The 22,996-nt window shown below is 43.6% G+C and overlaps 1 protein-coding gene across 2 annotated transcripts in view; it reads left to right on the top strand.

Annotated features, from left to right (window-relative positions):
* Positions 1-22,996, top strand: part of SLC9A3 (solute carrier family 9 member A3) — a 192,121-nt gene that overhangs the window by 130,562 nt on the left and 38,563 nt on the right. For both annotated transcript variants that reach the window (XM_056520134.1, XM_056520135.1), the window contains exons 10-11: positions 3,115-3,241; positions 14,634-14,749. In XM_056520134.1, the coding sequence (XP_056376109.1) occupies positions 3,115-3,241; positions 14,634-14,749 (243 nt within the window). The remainder of the gene's footprint in view (positions 1-3,114; positions 3,242-14,633; positions 14,750-22,996) is intronic.

Raw genomic sequence — 22,996 nt, 5'->3', positions numbered from 1 at the left:
ACAGATTTGTAAATTACTTCTATATAAAAATCTTAACCCTTCCAGTACTTATCAGCTGCAGTATACTATAGAGAAAGTAGTGAAGTTCTTTCCAGTCTGACCACAGTGCTCTCTGTTGACACCTCAGCCTGAGTCATGAACTGCCCTGAGTAGAAGCAAATCCCCAGAGAAAATCTCTCCTCCTCTGGACATTTCCTGACACGAACAGAGGTGGCAGCAGAGAGCACTGTAGTGAGAATGAAAAGAACTTCACAACTTCCTCTGGAATGTACAGCAGCAGATACTGGAAGGATTAAAGGGGTATCCACTGCCCCAGCATCTGGAACATTTAGTTCTGAATGCTGGGAGCAGGCTATAAGGGTTGTGATGTCATGAACACACCCCTCGTGCCACCACGCCCCCTCCCATAGACTTGAATTGAGGAGACATGGCGTGATGTCATGAGGGGTGTGGCCGTGACATCACGAACCTCACAGCTGGAAGCATACATAAAGGGGGCATGTCGGCAGCCGCTCCCATCACAGGAGTTGTAGTTTAGCTACAGGGAGCCTCCAGCTGTTGCGGAACTACAGCTCCCATCATTTAGGAACAGTGAGAGTGCAACTGGTGCTTAACTGAAGATTTGCTGTTGTTAAATTATAACCTCCATCACCATCATTCCCAGACAGCTATGGGCTTTCTGGAAAGGGGGTGGGGGTAGTTTAGCAACAGCTGGAAGCTACCTGTTTGAAAACCTTGCTTTATAGACATTCCCCCTAGGGAGAGCACCTGATTTCAGATCAATGTATTTTGATGTTTCTTTGGATTTGGTGGACTACGTCGATGGCCTGCATTTTTTTGTTTACTATTAATTAAATGGTTAACGAGGGCTTGTGGGAGAGTGTTTTTTGTAATAGAAGTTTTTAAAACGGGTTGTGTTATTTTTTCATTTTTTTAATTTACTTTACAGGCTTAGTATTGCAAGCCATCTTAAAGGCGGAGTCCATTACTAAGCCAGGGCTTAGCATTAGCCCCCAAAACAGCTAGCGCTAACCCCCAATTATTGCCCTGGTACCCACCGCCATAGTGATTTATTGCGCTTTTTTTTATCTGGCTGAGAATTTAAATTTTTTTCATAAATAATTACATAATATTAATAAAACAAAGGTGTATGGTTCCCCCTATTTTTATTCTCAGCCAGATACCAACCAAGCAGCAACAGTCTGACGTTACCAAGATGGGCAAGGACCATTGTTACTGGCCCTCTTCAGCCTAAATAACGCCAGCCTGTTACCACCTAGGTTCAGAAGCACCACTTTTAACCCTCCACGACTGTTGGTACCGGCTCTTCCCGGCACCCCTGTGGCGGTTGGTACTGAGGTAATTGGAGGTAAGCGCTATCTGTGTTTGGGGCTAAAGCTAAGCCCTGACTTAGTAATAGATTCTATCTATAAGTCAGCTTCCACTACTAAGCCTGAAAAGACACGCCCCCACAAGCCCTCATTAACCATTTTTTTTATTTTAAACTGAAAAAACTCTGGTCATCATAGCCCACCAAATCCAAATTAATCCTTTACATAGATGGACCTGAAATGAGAAGGAAGAAACACAACAAAATCGGATAATACATAAGGGGGGAAAAAGTGGTAAAAAAAATGTTATATTTTTCTTGTTTTTTGCACAAAGGATCACATTTCTTTGTGGTGTTTTTTTAACATAAGAATTAATATAGTAATATTTTAATGCCCCTTCTTATTATAAGTCGGTATATGTGCTACCAAGAAGCAATGTAAAGAGAGGGCAGAGGAAAGGCCATAAATTTATCCTATACTTACATAGTACAGGATATTACACACAGTGATGTCACAGTACAGGATAATACGCAAGGATGTCACAGTAAAGAAGTAATACTCACTAATGTCACAGTACAAAGACAATACACATAGTGATGTCACAGTATAGGAGAATACACAGAATGATGTCACAGTACAGGGATAATACACACAGTGATGTCACAGTACAGGATAATACACAGGGATGTCACAGTAAAGAAGTAATACTCACTAATGTCACAGTACAAAGACAATACACATAGTTATGTCACAGTATAGGAGAATACACAGAATGATGTCACAGTACAGGATATTACACACAGTGATGTCACAGTACAGGATAATACATGCAGTGATGTCACAGCATGGTTTGTTTTGTTATACTTCCTATTGTGCATAATAGATATAGTGCCCCAGATGTTTTAGTTCCCTAGCAACACCCCTGATCCACCAAGAAGTATAAGAAACTCCCACAATTTCCTTGTTCACCATCCAGGCACAGGTGCCTCATTCATTACATGCCCCTATCTAGACCAAAGCATTTCCAGGCACTTAGCAGAAGAAAATTTTGTATCACAACACCCATTATCCTGCCCCTGATAGCTAGCCACCTAGTTTAAAGTGATGTCATGAACTAGAAACATGCACTGCTATCAACTTCAGTCTGTAGCATTGCAGGTTTCTCGTTTATGACACTCCTGCAAACTAAAGTGGGGTGGCTACTGTAGCTGTCAGGGGCAGCATAATGGGTCATGTGATACAACATTTCCTTCTGCTAAATGCCTGGAAATGATTTGAGCCTAGATAAGGGTGTTTGTAATAAAAGAGGCACAAGGAAAATGTCAAAGCTGCTCATGCTTGTTGGGGGATCAAACAATCCTTTCTACTAGTGGTCTCTCTGGGCCATACAGAGCATATTGGCCATGTGTGCATGCCCTTACTTACAGTGCTCCCAAATCTACTAATAGCTTTGTCAGAAAGGCCTTCTCTTTAGTCAGTGTTGCACCACCTCTCAGTCTAACAACTATTCATGTCCAGCAGTGAAATATCTCTCACTAAGAAGTATGGTGTCCAAAAGGAGCCTTTGAAAGCCTTTTTAGAGGGCATTGGAGATGCATTTTGACACCCTGTTGTGGAAAAACCCAGTGTGTAATCAGACCACACCTGTAATCATTTACATATATGCCTGGTATATAATTGTATGCTGAGCTTTGCAGCATTATATATATTTTTTGTCAATAAGTGTTTTAATGTTTTATGTTCCTACTTTGTAATACAGTGTTTAAAATGAATTTTTCACTAGGATTGCAAATTTTGACACAAAATTTCTCAGCAAACTATTCATGAGAAAATCAGCACAAAAAAGAGATCGAATACTCAATGTTTTCCATGAGCTGAATATGAAGGATGCTATAAGTTATGTTGCAGAGGTATGCAAATATTTATATTTTGCGTTTTTTTTATTTTTATATTTGTCAATGCCTACAATTTGTCCTCATAACACATCTCAGTGAATCACCTGATCCTGAAAATGATTTTGATGAACTCAAAGGGTATCCCAACAAGGCTTGGGGTAGACTTTTGCAGGGGCCATATTTATTGCTTCTGCGAGTTCTCCTCTTGTAAATGCAAGTTCCATTTTTCCCCTATCTTCTTGTGTGACTCGGGGCAGTTTAATTTCTGCAAAAAAGTCTTCAACAGCTACTCCTGTAATTGGTTGGGTGGTGAGGCACTATGACACTAATAAATCCTGATATAGGCAGGTGGTTTTGGGAGGGAGAGAGGTGGTGTGTTGTGCGGGGGAGTCAATTTGGGCAGGTTTAGAGGTCTGGTGCATGGATCAATGGTTTTTGGGAGGCGAAGGGGTAGGGGGATCTAAATGATTATTAAAGTAGTAACCATAGGCGTGCGCAGCCTATTGCATTAGGGTGTGCACGTGTGTGTGTATATACATATATATATATATATATATATATATAAATGTATATACATACACACATACACTTAGTTAGTATAGTTCTCCCACATTAGGTGCAGTATAAGGCCCCACTCATTAGGTTGGCAGTATAGTTCCCCCACATTAAGTTGGCAGTACAGTTCCCCCTACATTAGGTTGGCAGTACAGTTCTCCCACATTAGGTTGGCAGTACATTTCCCCAACATTAGGTTGGCAGTACAGTTCCCCCTACATTAGGTTGGCAGTACAGTTCCCCAACATTAGGTTGGAAGTACAGTTTCCCCACATTAGGTTGGCAGTACAGTTCCCCCACATTAGGTGTGCAGTACAGTTCCCCCACATTAGGTTTGCAGTACAGTTCCCCCATATTAGGTGTGCAGTACAGTTCCCCCACATTAGGTGTGCAGTACAGTTCCCCCACATTAGGTGCAGTATAGTTCCCCACATTAGATTCAGTATAGTTCCCCCACATTAGTTGCAGTATAGTTCCCCCTCCATTAGGTTGGCAGTACAGTTCTCCCACATTAGGTTGGCAGTACAGTTCCCCCACATTAGGTTGGCAGTACAGTTCCCCAACATTAGGTTGGCAGTACAGTTTCCCCACATTAGGTTGGCAGTACAGTTCCCCCACATTAGGTGTGCAGTACAGTTCCCCCACATTAGGTGTGCAGTACAGTTCCCCCACATTAGGTGTGCAGTACAGTTCCCCCACATTAGGTGTGCAGTACAGTTCCCCCACTTTAGATGCAGTATAGTTCCCCACATTAGATGCAGTATAGTTCCCCCACATTAGGTGCAATATAGTTCCCCCACATTAGGTGGTGCAGTATAGTTCCCCCACATTAGGTGCAGCATAGTTCCCCCACATTACGTGCAGTATAGTTCCCCCTCATTAGGTGCAGTATAGTTCCCCCACATTAGGCGCAGTATAGTTCCTCCCACATTAGGTGCAGTATAGTTCCCCCCACATTAGGTGCAGTATAGTTCCCCCCACATTAGGTGCAGTATAGTCCCCCACATTAGGTGCAGTATAGTTCCCCCACATTAGGTGCAGTATAGTTCCCCCACCTTAGGTGCAGTATAGTTCCCCCACATTAGGTGCAGTATAGATCCCCCCACATTAGGTGCCGTATAGTTCCCCCCACATTAGGTGCAGTATAGTTCCCCCACATTAGGTGCAGTATAGTTCCCCCACATTAGGTGCAGTATAGTTCCCCACAGACCTACAGCCTTCAGCCATATACAGTGTATGGCTGGAGGCTGTATGTCTGTGTACTACCCCACTTCAGTGTTCCGACCACCGTTCCTCTGGTCCGGGGTCACGAGGTCCCGGGACTGGAGGAGCGGTGGTTGGAACACCGAAGAGGATGTTCAACTTATCATGCTTGCGCGTCCTCCTCCTCCTTGATGCACCCCTCCTCCGTGCCTAAGGGTGCACGCACGGGACGTCAGTGACGTCCATGCGTGCGCTACCTCTGCATTTTTAAAGTTAACACGGGGCCGCAGAAAGGTACCTGGGACATCCTTGTGTCCTGAAAAGATCTTTCGGGACACACAGATGTCCCAAATGTGATGGGGGCAATTAGGGTGTGCCCAGGCACACTCGGCACACCCCGTGCGCACGCCTATGGTAGGAACATGAAATATAAGAGATCTGGGAGAGAGGATTAAGAGAATTGCAGTGTTTGACCAAATAAATCGTCACGCTCCCGCCCATAGACATGAATAAAAGGGGCGTAGTATGACATCACCATGGTGGTGTGACATCACGTCTCTGCCTCGGGAGCAGCCCCTGGCACAGAATGCCGGGTGCTGCATGAGGATTGCAGGGGGTCCCAGCACCGAGGGCCCCGCGATCAGATATCTTATCCCCTATCCTTTGAAAAGGGGATAAGATGCCTAAGGTTAAGGTTAAAAGCTAGTATTGTGGATGAAGAGTATGCCAACAGGCCAGGGGTGGTGGTATATGATAGAATGAAGAAACAACAAAAGAAGCTCAAAATATACAAAATATACATCATTATAAGGGTCAAAATAGTTTAATAGAAGGAGGTAAGCCAACAAAACTTCTATTGCAGATCATCAAAAACAATAAGGACAAGGGTAAAATAGAAAAAATATGATGAAAAATGGGCAATATACCAATGATAAAAAGATTATTGGCAAACAATTTTTTTTTTTTTTTTTTTTTACAATTATAGTCGAAGGATACAATTAAAAATAGATACCTTTCTAACTAAGACAAGGATACAAGCAAAAAGGGGAAAGGTGGTAGGGAGGGATAATGGGGAAGAAAAAGTGCCTAACTAGTCATCAGTGTGCTGACTTATATATGATATATCAATCACACATAGCCAATACATCACCCATCCCTAGTACACCTTCTAAATACTGTCTCAGCCAATCAAGACAGTTTCTTTACATTCTGCAAACAAGGTTGTGGAGCTCAACACCTTCCTGTAGGTGGCACCTTTTCCTTAGAATAGGTTTTTACCCTTTTGATGACCCCCTATTATCCCAGAGCCTATTGACAATCATAAATGCTCTGTTTATTGTTTACGCAACAACAGAGACTGGTGCATGGCTTTATGACAGAAGGAAAACCGCTACAACTAGCTCCTCCTCCTTCTTATCACTCAGATGCAAGGCTTATTGGTATTGCTGAGAAATGCTTATCAGTTTATCACTCCACATTCTATTGTCCTCCATTAAATTCAGGTTCATCAAAGTATATTAGCATGTATGTTAAAAACCATAGAGGGGACTCTCAGAAGCTCTAATACCAGCAGTAACAGACAAAAAAAATCACAGAAGGCTTTTCTTCTAAACCATGCAGGTTTTTAAAATTTTCTTTAAGTATTGGTACACTTAAAGGGTTACTCCACTACTTTAAAACTGGTTTAATTCCCAGTAGATCCATCTTTAATAACATTGACAGAGTTTTCAATGGGTTATAGAAGGTGGGTTTTGGACCCCGCTTCATCCTTTCACTAGATGTGGCATTTGACAGGGTGGATTAGGAGTATTGGAGGAAGGTGGAATGAGTGTTAAAGCGTACCCGTCAGATCCAACCCAAAAAAATTTTTTTAAATACATCCCTCAGTACCTATTCCTGACCATGTACATCTAATTTTTATGTGTCTAGCACCTTTATTTATCTTTCTATTACACTTTAAATTTAGCTCACTAGTCTGAATTCCTCTCAAAGGGAGGGGGCATGGCCTCACTGTGCAGGTCTCCGCCCCCTCCCTCAGTATGCTGTCTGCTCACATCTCCCCTAGGATTAGCAAAACTACAACTCCCAGCTTGTCCTCACTGACAGTAGCGGGACACAAGCTGACAGTGGGAGGGTTTTTCCTCCAGCTGTGAGCCCTGCGCTCATAGCTGTCAATTAAGGAAGTGTGTCCATGATGCACGGACACAGCAGGACTAGTATGTGTCCAAGCAGGCAGGGGGGGCAGTTGTTTGACTGGCTTTTTCAGTATGAAATACTGAAAATTTTCTAATGAAACAATTATAAAAACCTATTGGTTTTGCATGCTTTACAACATATCAAAAAATTTTGAATCTTATAGTGCCCATTTAACTATGTCAATTTGATAAAATTATTATATAATACACCCATGGCCAGAATTCTGATGGATGGTAAACCCTAAGAGCTCTTTAAATTAACAAAAGATACCTGTCAAGGGTGTCCACTTTTCCCTCTTTCATTTTTCCTCTATACAGAACCTTCGGCAATCGCCATTCAGGATTAGTGACTGACCATTGGAAATCCGTGATCTCTAGAATGGGCCCCATCTCTAGGGAGATAAGATAAAGTGACTTACTGCTGATATTGAACTCCTAAGAATACCCTCCATTGTTTCCAGCTTTTGAAAGCTAACACTCAGTGTAGATTTGATACATATTGATATACTAGTATGGTGGACTTGAATGTGACGGAGGGCAATGGAATGTGAAGGGATGGACTGAGATGTATATCAGCTGTTGGGGTAATCTGCTTTCTTCCTGTCATGGAGTGGCATGCTGACACACATGCATTCTCTATGGGAGGGCCAGACGTACAGGGGAGCTGTGAATGGTATGTGCTCCCAAAGGAAGCGCATGGAGCTCATGCTGACATGCCGTTCCATGCACAGGGAGAGATGGGGCCCTGTTCTGGAGATTGCCTGGGGGGGGGGGGGGGGAGGAGTCTGGTCCCAGAGGTTGGACACCTGCAATGAAACACTTATTCCCTAGTAGTGGGATACCGCTTTAAATTATTACTAACAATTAGAGATGTAGCGAATTGTTCGCGAATTTAGCATGTTCGTGTTCGCCTCGCCGGGCAAACATACGTGAAGTTTGATCCGCCCCCTATACTTTAACATTGCGGTAAACTTTGACCCTGTGAGCCAGAGTCAGCAGACACATTACAGACAATCAGCAGCAGTCCCTCCATTCCAGACCCTCCTACCTCTTGCACGGACGCCATTTTACCCTCATTCGGCATGCTGCAGTCTTAGGAAGTGGAGGGTCGGAGAAGCTGCTCCTGCTGTATAGAGAAAGCGATAGCTAGATTGCTGCTAGGTGGTGTATTCAGGGTCCAGTTTACTCCTAAAGCACTAGTGTAACATCTGCTTTAAGGACAGCACCCAAAAAAGCCCTTTTTAGGGCTCAAATATCAGTCCGTGTGTCTTGCAACAGCTGGAGGCACCCTGGTTGGGAGGGAACCGCTGGTTAAAAGGGGTACTCCAGACTAAAACTTAAGTTCCTTCAAGCAACTAACTACTACAGTATTCAAAGGGCTGAAAGATATCAGTCCGTGTGTTTTGCAACAGCTGGAGGCACCCTGGTTGGGGACCACTGCTTAAAAGAGGAACTCCGCTGGCAAGCTTTTTTACTTTAAAGCAACTAACTACTACAGTATTCAAAGGGCTGAAATATATCAGTCCGTGTATTTTGCAACAGCTGGAGGCACCCTGGTTGGGGACCACTGCTTAAAAAGGGAACTCCGCTGGCAAGCTTTTTTTGTTTAAAGCAACTAACTACTAACTACTACAGTATTCAAAGGGCTGAAATATATCAGTCCGTGTGTTTTGCAACAGCTGGAGGCACCCTGGTTGGGGCCACTGCTTAAAAGGGGAACTCCGCTGGCAAGCTTTTTTTTCTTTACAGCAACTAACTACTACAGTATTCAAAGGGCTGAAATATATCAGTCCGTGTGTTTTGCAACAGCTGGAGGCACCCTGGTTGGGGACCACTGCTTAAAAGGGGAACTCCGCTGGCAAGCTTTTTTGCTCATTGTCACACTAGTGCAAATCATATTTGGTGTGATAGTTGTGCAAATAAAAAAAAATACCTTTTTTGGCTGTTAAATAAAACCAGTCACTGTCAGTTCACGTCACAGTTGCCATTTTTTTTGCCTGCAGGGCAAATTGTGTCACCCTAGTGCAAATCACATTTGGTATGACAGTTGTGCAAATAAAATTAAAAAAATACATTTTTTGGCTGTTAAATAAAACCAGTCACTGTCAGTTGACGTCACAGTTGCCAGTTTTTTTGCCTGCAGGGCAAATTGTGTCGCCCAAGTGCAAATCACATTTGGTGTGACACTTGTGCAAATAAAAAATACTTTTTTGGCTGTTAAATAAAAACCAGTCACTTTCAGTTCACGTCACAGTTGCCAGATTTTTTGCCTGCAGGGCAAATTGTGTCACCCTAGTGCAAATCACATTTGGTGTGACACTTGTGCAAATTTAACCAAAAAAAGGACAGGCAGCGGAAGGCCACCCCGCAGGGGCTGTCGTGGTGCTGGGATTCCCTTTGGCCCTAGAATGGCCAGTGTTCAGAGGCCACATACCCTGAACCCCCAAAGTTCTGAGGACTTAGTTGACTGGCTATCACAAGACACCCAATCTACTACAGCTTCCGCTCGGAACCTTGACGCACCATCCTTCTCCTCCTCTAGCTTAGCTTCGGGCACCTCTCATGCTACCACTTGCCCGCCTGCCGCCACCACCAACACTAGCACCACAGCAGCTTTACTTGATCCGTCAGAGGAGTTATTTACACATCAGTTTGAAGACATGAGTGATGCGCAACCATTATTGCCAGAGGATGAAGTTAACAGGGATATGTCTCAGTCAGGCAGCATTACACACATGGACGTACGGTGTGATGATAATGTTGTACCCACTGCTGCTTCCTTTCTTGAGGTGTCAGATAGCGGTGAAGGTGTTGATGATGACGATGTGTCCGTGGATGCCACGTGGGTGCCCGCTAGAAGAGAAGAAGAGGGGGAAAGTTCAGATGGGGAGACAGAGAGGAGGAGGAGACGAGTTGGAAGCAGGGGGAGGTCGTCGCAAGGAGCTAGTGGCACAGTCAGACAGCATGCATCGGCACCCGGGGTCAGCCAGACGGGATGCCAATCAACGCATGCTGTTGCCACCACCAAAATGCCGTCATCGCAGAGCTCAGCAGTGTGGCATTTTTTTTGTGTGTCTGCCTCTGACAACAGCGAGGCAATTTGCAACCTGTGCCAGAAGAAACTGAGTCATGGGAAGTCCAACACCCACCTAGGCACAACTGCTTTACGAAGGCACATGATGTCACATCACAAAGCCTATGGGATAAACACATCAGTACAAGCAGCACACAAAGTCAAAGCCGCCATCCTCCTCCTGGTCCAGCATCTTCAGCCAGGTCAACTACTGCTGCCCTCCTTGCCCCCTCTCAACCATCCGCCTCTCCGTCTCTCGCCTTGAGCAGTTCCTGCTCATCTGCCCACAGTCAGGTGTCTGTCAGGAAGATGTTTGAGCACAAGAATCCAATGTCTCAAAGTTACCCCCTAGCCCGGCGTCTGACAGCTGGCTTATCGGAACTGCTAGCCCACCAGCTTTTACCATACAAGCTGGTGGAGTCTGAGGCCTTTAAAAAATTTGTAGCCAATGGGACACCGTAGTGGAAGGTACCTGGCCGAAATTTTTTTGCACAAAAGGCAATCCCCAACCTTTACTCCATTGTGCAAAAGGAAATGATGGCATGTCTGGCACACAGTGTAGGGGCAAGGGTCCATCTGACCCCTGATACCTGGTCTGCAAAGCATGGTCAGGGCAGGTATATCACCTACACTGCGCATTGGGTAAACCTGGTGATGGCTGCCAAGCATGGAATGCGTGGCTCTGCAGAGGAGTTGGTGACACCGCCACGACTTGCAGGCAGGCCTGCTGCCACCACCTCTACTTCTCCTACTCCATCCTCTTCCATAACATCCTCGGTCGAGTCCCTCTTCCACTGCTGCATCTTGCTCCACATCACCGGCACCCCCCCCCCCCCAGCTCCCCAGGTGGTATTCCACATCCCGGATATGGCAGTGTCACGCCATCTTGGGGTTGACTTGCCTCAAAGCGGAGAGTCACACCGCACCAGCGCTCCTGTCGGCCCTGAACGCACAGGTGGACCAGTGGCTGACTCCGCACCAACTGGAGATCGGCAAGGTGGTTTGTGACAACGGAACAAATTTGTTGGCGGCATTGAGGTTGGGCAAGTTGACACATGTGCCGTGCATGGCACATGTGTGTAATCTGATTGTACAATGCTCAAGGACCACATGCTAGTGAGGCGCTTGATTTGCAACAGCCCGACACATTGGAATTCAACACTCCTAATGTTCGACCGCCTGCTCCAACAAGAAAAAGCCGTCAACGAATATTTGCATGACCGGGGTGCTAGGATATTATCTGTGGATCTGGGAATTTTTTTTTGCCACGTTACTGGAGGCTCATGCGCAATGCCTGTAGGCTCATGTGTCCTTTTGAGGAGGTGACAAACCTGGTCAGTCGCACCGAAGGCACCATCAGCGACATCATACCGTTTGTTTTCTTCCTGGAGCGTGCCCTGTGAAGAGTGCTGGATCAGGCAGTAGATGAGTGTGAAGAGGAAGAGTTGTGGACACCATCTCCACCAGAAACAGCTTTATCAGCATTGCTTGCTGGACCTACGGCAACGCTGGAAGAGGATTGTGAGGAAGAGGAGTCAGAGGAGGAATTTGGCTTTGAAGAGGAGGAGGAAGACTAACCACAGCAGGCATCCCAGGGTGCTCCTTGTCACCTATCAGGTTCCCGTGGTGTTGTACGTGGTTGGGGGAAGAAGGTTATACCTTCCCTGACATCAGTGAGGACGAGGAAGGGGACATGAGTAGCTCGGCATCCGTCCTTGTGCAAATGGGGTCTTTCATGCTGTCGTGCCTGTTGAGGGACCCTTGTATAAAAAGGATGAAGGAGAACTACATGTACTGGGTGTCCATGCTACTAGACCCCCGGTATAAACATAAAATTCCTGACATGTTACCGCATTACAGCAAGGTGGAAAGGATTCGGCAGGTCCAAAATAAATTAAGAAGTATGCTGTACAAAGCGTATAAGGCTCATGTCACAGCACAACAGGGATCTAACAGGGGAAGAGGTGAAAGTAATCCTCCTCCTCCTCCCACGAACACGCCGGCAAGGACAGGATGCTTTACAGACATGCTGTTGATGGAGGACTTGCAGAGCTTTTTAAGTCCTACACATCGCCACAGCCCTTCGGGGTCCACCATCAGAGAACGACTTGATCGACAGGTAGCAGACTACCTGGCCTTAACCGCAGATATCGACACTCTGAGGAGCGATGAACCCCTTGACTACTGGGTGTGCCGGCTTGACCTGTGGCCTGAGCTATCACAATTTGCGCTCAAACTTTTGGCCTGTCCCGCTTCAAGTGTCCTGTCAGAAAGGACCTTCAGTGCAGCAGGAGGTATTGTCACTGAGAAGAGGAGTCGCCTTGGTCAAAAAAGTCAGGATTACCTCCCCTTTATTAAGATAAATGAGGGATGGATCCCGAAGGGACTGACACTGGGCGATACATTTGACTGAACAAGGCCTGATCAGATGAGCTGCCTTGGGCTAAAAATGGTCCACACGCTGCTGCATTTGAACTCTGAATGCCGGATGACTTGCGTGACCTATCCGCCACCAAGTAGGGTTCAAGCCGCAATGTTTTAGGGCACTTTCTGCATGGCGAAACAAACAGAAATTTTCTGGCCGCTGCCACAGCAGCGGCTGCGACAATACCAAATTTTCATCCATGTGTACATGCCTAATTTTTCTGGCCTCTGCTGCTGCACTTGTTATGGCACTGCAATTTTTCTGGCAGCTGCTACAGTTGCGGCTGCGACAATACCAAATTTTTCATCCATGTATACATGCCTAATTTTTCTGGCCTCTGCTGCTGCACTTGTTATGGTGCTGCAATTTTTCTGGCCGCTGCTACAGCTGCGCCTGCAACAATACCCAATTTTTCATCCATGTGTACATGACTAATTTTTCTGGCCTCTGCTGCTGCACTTGTTATGGTGCTGCAATTTTTCTGTCCGCTGCTACAGTTGCGGCTGCAACAATACCCAATTTTTCATCCATGTGTACATGCCTAATTTTTCTGGCCTCTGCTGCTGCACTTGTTATGGTGCTGTAATTTTTCTGGCCACTGCTACAGCTGCGGCAATACCGAATTTTTCATCCATGTGTACATGCCTAATTTTTCTGGTACTCTCTGCTGACATCTCTGTCCATTTTAGCAACCGTGGATATTAGATGTATGCTAAGGGTAGCATGGTGGCTCAGAGGTTAGCACTGCTGCCTTGCAGCGCTGGGGATTTGAACCCAAGGCCCCAGCGCTGCAAGGCAGCAGTGCTAACCTCTGAGCCACCATGCTACCCTTAGCATACATCTAATATGTGCTGCCTCAAGGGGGGCTCTAACTATGTGCTGCCTAATATGGGGGAATCTTATGTGATGCCTAAAGGGGAGCTCTAACTATGTGCTGCCTAACATGGGGGAATCTATGTGCTGCCTAAAGGGGGGATCTAACTATGTGATGCCTAAAGGGGGGATCTAACTATGTGCTGCCTAAAGGGGGCTCTAACTATGTGCTGCCTAATATGGGGGAATCTTATGTGATGCCTAAAGGGGAGCTCTAACTATATGCTGCCTAACATGGGGGAATCTATGTGCTGCCTAAAGGGGGGCTCTAACTATGTGCTGCCTAATTTGGGGGAATCTTATGTGCTGCCTAAAGGGGAGCTCTAACTATGTGCTGCCTAACATGGGGAAATCTATGTGCTGCCTAAAGGGGGATCTAACTATGTGATGCCTAAAGGGGGGATCTAACTATGTGATGCCTAAAGGGGGCTCTAACTATGTGCTGCCTAATATGGGGGAATCTATGTGCTGCCTAAAGGGGATCTAACTATGTGATGCCTAAAGGGGGCTAATGCACGTTATTCCAAACCATTTAGGAATGTTAGGTGATTTATGCCCTTTATGGATTAAAACCAGACTCTGCATCAACTATGTAATTTTCCATGGGAATTTTGCCATGGATCCCCATCCGGCACGCCACAGTCCAGGTGTTAGTCCCCTTGAAACAACTTTTAAATCACTATTGTGGCCAGAAAGAGTCCCTGTGGGTTTTAAAATTTGCCTGCCCATATGTTTGCAACATCACTACTTACAATTACTTATTCTGACTGTGTCAGAGGTTTTCTTGGGAGCATTCATTGCATATTCCACCAAAAATACAGTACAAAACAGGGCAGCATGCTGTGCTATTATATGCAGTAATTAAAGTCAGATCAATTAAAGTTGATCTGGACCTTCAGACACTCCTGGTGCTTAATGTATTTTATAGCCATCTGTGAGCTTCTTTCCCCCTGAACAGCAGAAACTAGGATGCTGATGTAAACCAGCCTAATAGTAACAATTACTATATATCGTGTTGTGTAAGTATTTAAATAATACATTTAAAAAACAGTCTACATCTTTGTTGCTGTATTTTATCTGCAGGGAGAACGAAGAGGATCATTGGCTTTTATTCGCTCACCAAGCATGGAGAACATGGCAAATGTTGATTTTAGTAGCCCACGCCCGTCTGTTTCAGAACCATCTGTTTCCTACTTCTTGTAAGTTGCATACATTTTCACAGATCTTCCTTTTTATTGTATACTTTTTTGATTGGAAACAAAAACCACAATAAGGCTAGGTTTCCACAAATGTTTTTTTTGGCGCTTTTTTTGGACTGCCACTGCAGTTATTGAGTCAGAAGTGAATCCAGTAGGAAATAGAAGTATAAGTACTTCTTCTATATTCCCCATTCCTTTTGGATACACTTCTGGCTTTGGCTCAAAAACAGCAGTGGCAGTTTTCCAAAAAATGGCAGAAAAAATGCTGTGTGGAAACCTAGCCTAAGACAGTTTTTTTGTTTTTGTTTTTTAAAACGGCCACTGCAGTTTTTGAGTCCAAACTAGATGTGGATTCCAAAGGAATGGACAATATATAGGAAGGCCTTATGCTTCTCCTTCCTTATAGATCCACTTTTGGCTTTGGCCCAAAAACTGCAGTTGCAGATTTCTCAAAAACTGCCAAATGGAAATGCAGCCTTAAAAAATAATGGCAAATATGCTGATGAAGAGAAATGTACCAATTTTGCAGACTAATTGTACTTTTCAGGGATTCATTTCAGGCACAGAATAGCCACTTTGTTTCCTGAACAATATTTGGTTTAGGCATTGACTGACATTTTTGGTTTACAGCAGGGGAATAATCCAACAATACCACAATAAGGATGCTAGATACAGTATACTAGCTGTAAAATGCTTTATTGGACAATGTGTTTTGTATATACTCCTGTATACCTCTTACATGGACTCGAGGAAGTATTGTCTTTAACATAAAGCATTTATAGCTAGTATACCTAGCATGCAAGACCGGATTGCCCATCTGGCAATTCTGAATAATGCTTTATGGGCTGTTTTTCTCTGTGGGCCGCTTTTCTTCCCGCCATTTGCCTTTTTTCTCGCATTGTGCTCTCCCATGAGTTCACTGTACATTAGTAGCAGGCATCGATTGGCCATTTTTAAAGCCCACACACAATTTGGCCATTGCTGCTCCTGACATCAGGATACTGACATTATTCGTATTATGACAATACATACAACGCATTATGTAAAGCTGCTGTTTACCTGCAAAATCATAAATGAATAGCAAAAATCATTATGGCCATTAACAATCAATAGAAAACCTGACCAAACAATAGTTTTTAATTGCATCCGGGCTGCATTTCAACTGTGTGGCATCTATTACATCAGACCCAAACTTTATAGGTTATGTGAAGCTTTATTTTGACTAACTGGCTGAGGTAGTGTTCATATCCGTGTCATAAAATATGCATAGTAGCAAGAGGCTTGATCAAGCAAAGCAAAATTCACAACATGGAAGCAAATAGAAAAATGTCCATGAGTAGATCTTCTAATACTGTATGTCCTGGATAGGTGATGGAAGCTCAGTATAGGTAACATGCAGCTGGATAACGGTGGCGCTTTATTTTTTTGTGCCCATATAGTAGTAGGCCCCCTTACTGTCCCCATAAAGTAATAGTTCCATAAAAAAAAAACTTATGTCATTGGTAGACATAAAATTGAATTGCAAGTGAGAACACAGCCTAACAAAGTTGTGTGGCGAATTGCTTCAGAAAATACATACAAAATTATTTTAATGATTGTTATATCTGGTTTTAAGTTAGCTAATAAATTTTTTTCAAGAGAGGAATTTTCAGACTGAGGAAATTAAAAGTAGCCTGGGATAAAATAAAATGCACTTAACAGGTGTGCATAGCCTTAGGGCCATGATCATACAACATTTCAGGTTGTTATTTTCAGCAGTGAAAAGAAACTAAAATTTTTCATGAAAGTGGACATGGGGGCCCTGTCAACTTTTATGTAAACACTGTGATCTGACCAAGTATTTCCAGCTCTCCCATGGACAGTTCTGACCCTACTTCATTGAGCGTGGAGAGCTGGGGCACCGTTCTAGAGATTATGGGGTGAGGGCTCAGAGGTTAGACACTTACTTACTCCTATCCTGTCAAGAGGAGATACAGTTTTTAGGGAGGGATATATAATTGAAATTAAATATAGGTAACTTATACTTAGCTACAACTGCAGACTTATGAATACATAGGGTTGTGGACTGTATCTGTCCCATGATAAAATTAATTAGTAACACTACTTGATTTTATCAGTTTTGCAGAGAGGCCATTGTTTCAGCATGCTCAAATGGAAGCACTGATGCATAGCATCACTACTTCCCTCTGCATCCATACAGTTTTCAACACAGCATAGTGCTGAGCCTTAGATTGTCCCTGCAGAGATTGGGACTCTATAGAGGGAATGCTACAGTATAGAGCCAGGAGCACAGCTAATGCTGAGCAGTAGGTATAAGTCGTATATCTGCTGCCCATCGAGAATGGTTGTTGATCCGCCGTTTAGGGCGGATGGGGAAGTAGGCAGGGAGAGTGCTTCTAGGGACAGCTTAGGGCTTACTCTCACTGTCCATCCAGTCATTCATGACATGGCATTTGTTCTCTCTTTCTGTTGGTCTAAATTCACACCTGTGGGTATCTGTGTGCTTTAGTTAACCTCATTTATTCAGTTGTGAGCTGCATCACCCTCCTTTTCTTTTTCCTGTATACAGAAGCCAACATCCACTTATCTCATCCTGCCTGGCAGGGTCCATGTAACTCTGCCCCCTAGTGATGACATCATTAGAGGTGGAGCTACAGCCAGGAGCAAAGGGTGGTAAGTGTGAGGCTCTGCTCACATTGTACATTTTGTATAATGTGAACAGACCTATTTAGCAGTGTCTTCCCAGACAGAGAAATTCCAGATGTTGCTAAACTACAACTCCCAGCTTTCCTGGACAGCCAAAGACTGTACAGGCATGCTGAGAGTTGTAGTTTTGCAACAACTGTATTGGAATACATTGCATTAAGCCAAAAATGTACTAACCCATTTTTTGTGCTTTTCCTCTTCTTCTCATTTCAGATCAGTGTATGTAGAGGGCTAAGTCAGATTCCATGTAGATGACCAGCGGTTTTTTTCAAAGAAAATGGCTAAAGAGGTCTTTGTGGGGGAGTGGTTTTTTAAATAATTTTTTTTTCAATGTGTCCACGTTTTTTTTTTAAATATCATTTTCAGGCTTAGTAAGTTGTCTTATAAACGGGACTTAGCGTTTGCCCCAAAAACAACTAGTGCTAACCCCCGAATGTTACCACAGTACCCACTGCCACAGCGGTATCTGGAAGAGGCGATACCAACAGGAGTGTCAAAAATAGCTCACCTAGGTGGTAACAAGCTGGCGCTATTTAGTCTGGGGGGACCGGCTCTTTCCAGTACCCCTGTGAGGGTGGATACTAGGGTAATATTTGGGGCTTAGCGCTAGCTGTTTTGGGTGTTAACGCTAAGCCCTGAATTAGTAATGGATTCAGTTTATAAGACAGCTTCCACTACTAAGTCTAAAAAATTTTATTAAAAAAACACGGACACACTGAAGCAAAAAAATTATTTTACAAATCACTCGCCCACAAAACCCTCGTCAGCCATTTTATTGAAAGAAAATAAATGCTGGTCATCGATGTAGTCCATGGAATCCAACATAGTCCTCTGCATTCATAGATCTAAAACTATCTAAAAACTTAGTGTATACTTAGATTGTACACTTTTGGCTTAAAGCAATGTCTTTTCAAACTGGTAGCCTACAATTATTGCAAAACTACAACTTCCAGCATGTCCAGACAAGCCGGAAGTTGTAGTTTATCAACAACTAGAGTCTTCTTGTGCGGGAAGACATTGACAGAAAGTTCTGTTCGCATTATACAAAACATACAAAGTTGACAGAGCCTCTGGCTACCAGCTGTAGCTGCGCCTATAATGATGCCATCACTAGGAGGCAGAGCTACACAGACCCAGCCGGAGCGACAAAATGAGGTAAGTGGATGTCGGCTTCTGTATACAGTATATACAACCATCTATAGATGAGTGGATATACTGTATAGCCCAAAAAGGAGCAATAGGAGCAGGAAGTCCCCTCAGTCAGTATGGATGCACTACATATACTATATGGCTGGTGTAAGTAAGTAATAATGCAATGCATCACTCCTTAACCCCTTAATGACAATGGACGTAAATGTACGTCATGGTGCCGTGGTACTTAACGCACCATGGCGTACATTTACGCTCCGTTATGACCGCTAGAACCGGAGCAGTGCTCGCGTCATGTCTGGCAGGTCCCGGCTGCTATCAGCAACCAGGGACCCGCCGGTAATGGCGGAAATCCGCGATCGCGCGGATGTCCGCCATTAACCCCTCAGATGCCGTGATCAATACAGTGCAGTGCAGTACTTTGAATAAATGATTGGGAACCGCCTAGTTTAGAAGCAAATCCCCATAGCAAACCTCTTCTAAACTGGGCGGTTCCCGAGACACGTGTCATCAGAGAGCACTTAGACAGGAAAGAACAACCTTAACTTTAGAAGCTCATAAGTACTGAAAGGATTAAGATTTTTTAATAGAAGTAATTTACAAATCTGTTTAGCTTTCTGGAGCCAGTTGATATATATATATATATATATATATATATATATATATATATATATATATATATATATATATATAAATTCCTGGCTAACCCCTTTAAGGGGATAAAGGGGTACTCTAGTAGAATGATTTTTTTTTTTTAAATAAACTAGATCCAAAAAGTTAGTGTTGGAAATTACTTCTATATATATCAGCTGCTGTATGCTCCACATGAAATTATTTTCTATTTGAATTTCATGCTGTTGTACAAATGGAACAGACAACAGGTGGAAATTATAGGCAATTAGCAAGACACCCCCAATAAAAGAATGGTTCTGCAGGTGGTAACCTCAGACCACTTCTTAGTTCCTATGCTTCCTGGCTGATGTTTTGGTCACTTTTGAATGCTGGCGGTGCTTTCACTCTAGTGGTACAACCCACACAACTGGCTCAGGTAGTGCAACTAATCCAGGATGGCACATCAATGCGAGCTGTGGCAAGAAGGTTTGCTGTGTCAAGAGCATGGAGGCACTACCAGGAGCCAGGCCAGTACATCAGGAGACGTGGAGGAGGCCGCAGCAACAACAATCCAGCAGCAGGACCGCTACCTCCGCCTTCGTGCAAGGAGGAGCACTGCCAGAGCCCTGCAAAATTACCTCCAGCAGGCCACAAATGTGCATGTGTCCACTCAAACGGTCAGAAACAGACTCCATGAGGGTGGTTTGAGGGCCTGACATCCACAGGTGGGTCGTGCTTACAGCCCAACACCGTGCAAGACGTTTGGCATTTGCCAGAGAGCACCAAGATTAGCAAATTTGCCACTGGCGCCCTGTGCTCTTCCCAGATGAAAGCAGGTTCACACTGAGCACATGTAACAGACGTGACAGAGTCTGGAGATGCCATGGAGAACATTCTGCTGCCTGCAACATCCTCCAGCATGACTGGTTTGGCGGTGGGTCAGTAATGGTGTGTGGTGGCATTTCTTTGGGGGGCCGCACAGCCATCTATCTGCTTGCCAGAGCTAGCCTGACTGCCATTAGGTACTGAGATGAGATCCTCAGACCCCTTGTGAGACCATATACTGGTGCGGTTGGCCCTGGGTTCCTCCTAATGCAAGACAATGCTAGACCTCATGTGGCTGGAGTATGTCAGCAGTTCCTGCAAGAGGAAGGCATTGATGCTATTGACTGGCCCACCCGTTCCACAGACATGAATCCAACTGAGTACATCTGGGACATCATGTCTCGCTCCATCCACGAACAAACTGTCCAGGAGTTGGCGGATGCTTTAGTCCAGGTCTGGAGGACATACCTCAGGAGACCATCCGCCACCTCTTCAGGAGCATGCCCAGGCATTGTAGGGAGGTCATACTGGCACGTGGAGGCCACACACACTACTGAGCTTCCCTTTGACTTGTTTTAAGGACATTACATGAAAGTTGGATCCAATTGTAGCGTACTTTTCCACTTTGATTTTGAGTGTGATTCCATATCCAGACATCCATGGGTTGATAAATTTGATTTTCATTGATAATGTTTGTGGGATTTTGTTGTCAGCACATTCCTCTAGGTAAAGATGAAAGTATTTCATATGATTAGTTCATTCATTCAGATCTAGTGTTATCTTAGTGTTCCCTTAATTTTTTTTGAGCAGTGTATTTTCTTACTACAGAGCTGCAATCTTAGACACAGTCTCCTTCTTTTATACAGGGTTAAAAAATGTTATACAGTACACAGGGCTCTGTGCACTGAGGACAAGCTGGGCTCTGTGCAGTGAGGCTCTGTGACATGCCCCCAGCTCACACAGCAGGATGATTGACAGCACAGAGCCCTGCTTGCCCTGCCCTCATTTCCTGTATTTGGACTCCTCATAGAGACACACAGGCAATAGCTGCAGGGACAGCATTTTTTCACCTAAAAATAAACACTTTTTTTTTTTTTTTAATCAATGTATATTACAAATATATATTTAAAGGAATTATCCAGGAAAAAACTTTTTTTTATATATTAGCTGGCTCCAGAAAGTTAAACAGATTTGTAAATTACTTCTATTAAAAATCTTAATCCTTTCAGTGCTTATGAGCTGCTGAAATTGAGTGGTTCTTTTCTGTCTAAGTGCTCTCTGATGACACCTGTCTCGGGAACCGCCCAGTTTAGAAGAAAATCCCCATAGCAAACCTCTTCTACTCTGTGCAGTTCCCGAGACAAGCAGAGGTGACAGCAGAGAGCACTGTTGCCACACAGAAAAGAACAACTCAACTTCAGCAGATGATAATTATTGGAAGGATTAAGATTTTTTAGTAGAAGTAATTTACAAATCTGTTTAACTGTCTGGAGCCAGTTGATATATTTTTTTGGAATACCCCTTTAATGGTATTAGCTACGTTATATGAAAAGTTTTGTTAACGACAGGTACATTTTAATATTTAGCTCATAATTCTAAGATTATGTAATGCTTCTCTGTGATATTATGTTATCCTACTCTGTGGTGATTACCTTACCGGTTTAGTGTTTGCAAATTCTGAAATATTTATCTGTAATCCCTCTACAAGGTAATTAATAAACATATTGAAAAGATGTGCATCCAGTACTGAGCCCTGAGGTACTCCACTAAGTTCCATTTATGACCACCCTATGTTTCTTAGCACTAAGCCAGTGAACTAACCCATTTATATATAACCTCCCCTAGTCCTAGCATCCTCATTTTATATACCAACTAGAGTTGAGCAAGCTTTGAAAAAGTGCTGTTTACCTGCATAACACATCTATGCCACCTAGAAATGTACTCAAGTATTTTGAAGTGGTTTTAACCCCTTAAGGACTGAGCCCTTTTTCACCTTAAGGACTCGGCCATTTTTTGCAAATCTGACCACTGTCACTTTAAACATTAATAACTCTGGAATGCTTTTAGTTATCATTCTGATTCCGAGATTGTTTTTTCGTGACATATTCTACTTTAACTTTGTCTTAAAATATTTTGGTAACTTGCATCCTTTCTTGGTGAAAAATCCCAAAATTTTATGAAAAATTGGAAAATTTAGCATTTTTCTAACTTTGAAGCTCTCTGCTTGTAAGGAAAATGGATATTCCAAATAATTATTTTTTTTATTCACATATACAATATGTCTACTTTATTTTTGCATCATAAAATTGATGAGTTTTTACTTTTGGAAGACGCCAGAGGGCTTCAAAGTTCCGCAGCAATTTTCCAATTTTTCACAAAATGTTGAAACTCGCTTTTTTTCAGGGACCAGTTCAGGTTTGAAGTGGATTTGAAGGGTCTTCATATTAAAAATACCCCATAAATGACCCCATTATAAAAACTGCATCCCCCAAAGTATTCAAAATGACATTCAGTAAGCGTTTTAACCCTTTAAAGGTTTCACAGGAATAGCAGCAAAGTGAAGGAGAAAATTCACAATCTTAATTTTTTACACTTGCATGTTCTTGTAGACCCAATTTTTGCAAGGGGTAAAAAGGAGAAAATTTTTACTTGTATTTGAAACCCAATTTCTCTCGAGTAAGGACATACCTCATATGTCTTTGTTAATTGTTCGGCGGGCGCAGTAGAGGGCTCAGAAGGGAAGGAGCGTCAAATGGTTTTTGGGGGGCATGTCACCTTTAGGAAGCCCCCATGGTTCCAGAACCTCAAAAAACCCCGCATGGCTTACCATTTTGGAAACTAGACCCCTCGGGGAACGTAACAAGGGGTAATGTGAACCTTAATACCCCACAGGTGATTCACGACTTTTGCATATGTAAAAAAAAAAAAAAAAAACATTTTTACCTAAAATGCTTG

Source organism: Hyla sarda, chromosome 5 (genome assembly GCF_029499605.1).
Source record: "Hyla sarda isolate aHylSar1 chromosome 5, aHylSar1.hap1, whole genome shotgun sequence".
Lineage (NCBI taxonomy): Eukaryota > Metazoa > Chordata > Amphibia > Anura > Hylidae > Hyla > Hyla sarda.
The sequence above is the reverse complement of the archived record's forward strand: the minus strand, read 5'-3'. Positions and strand labels throughout refer to the sequence as shown.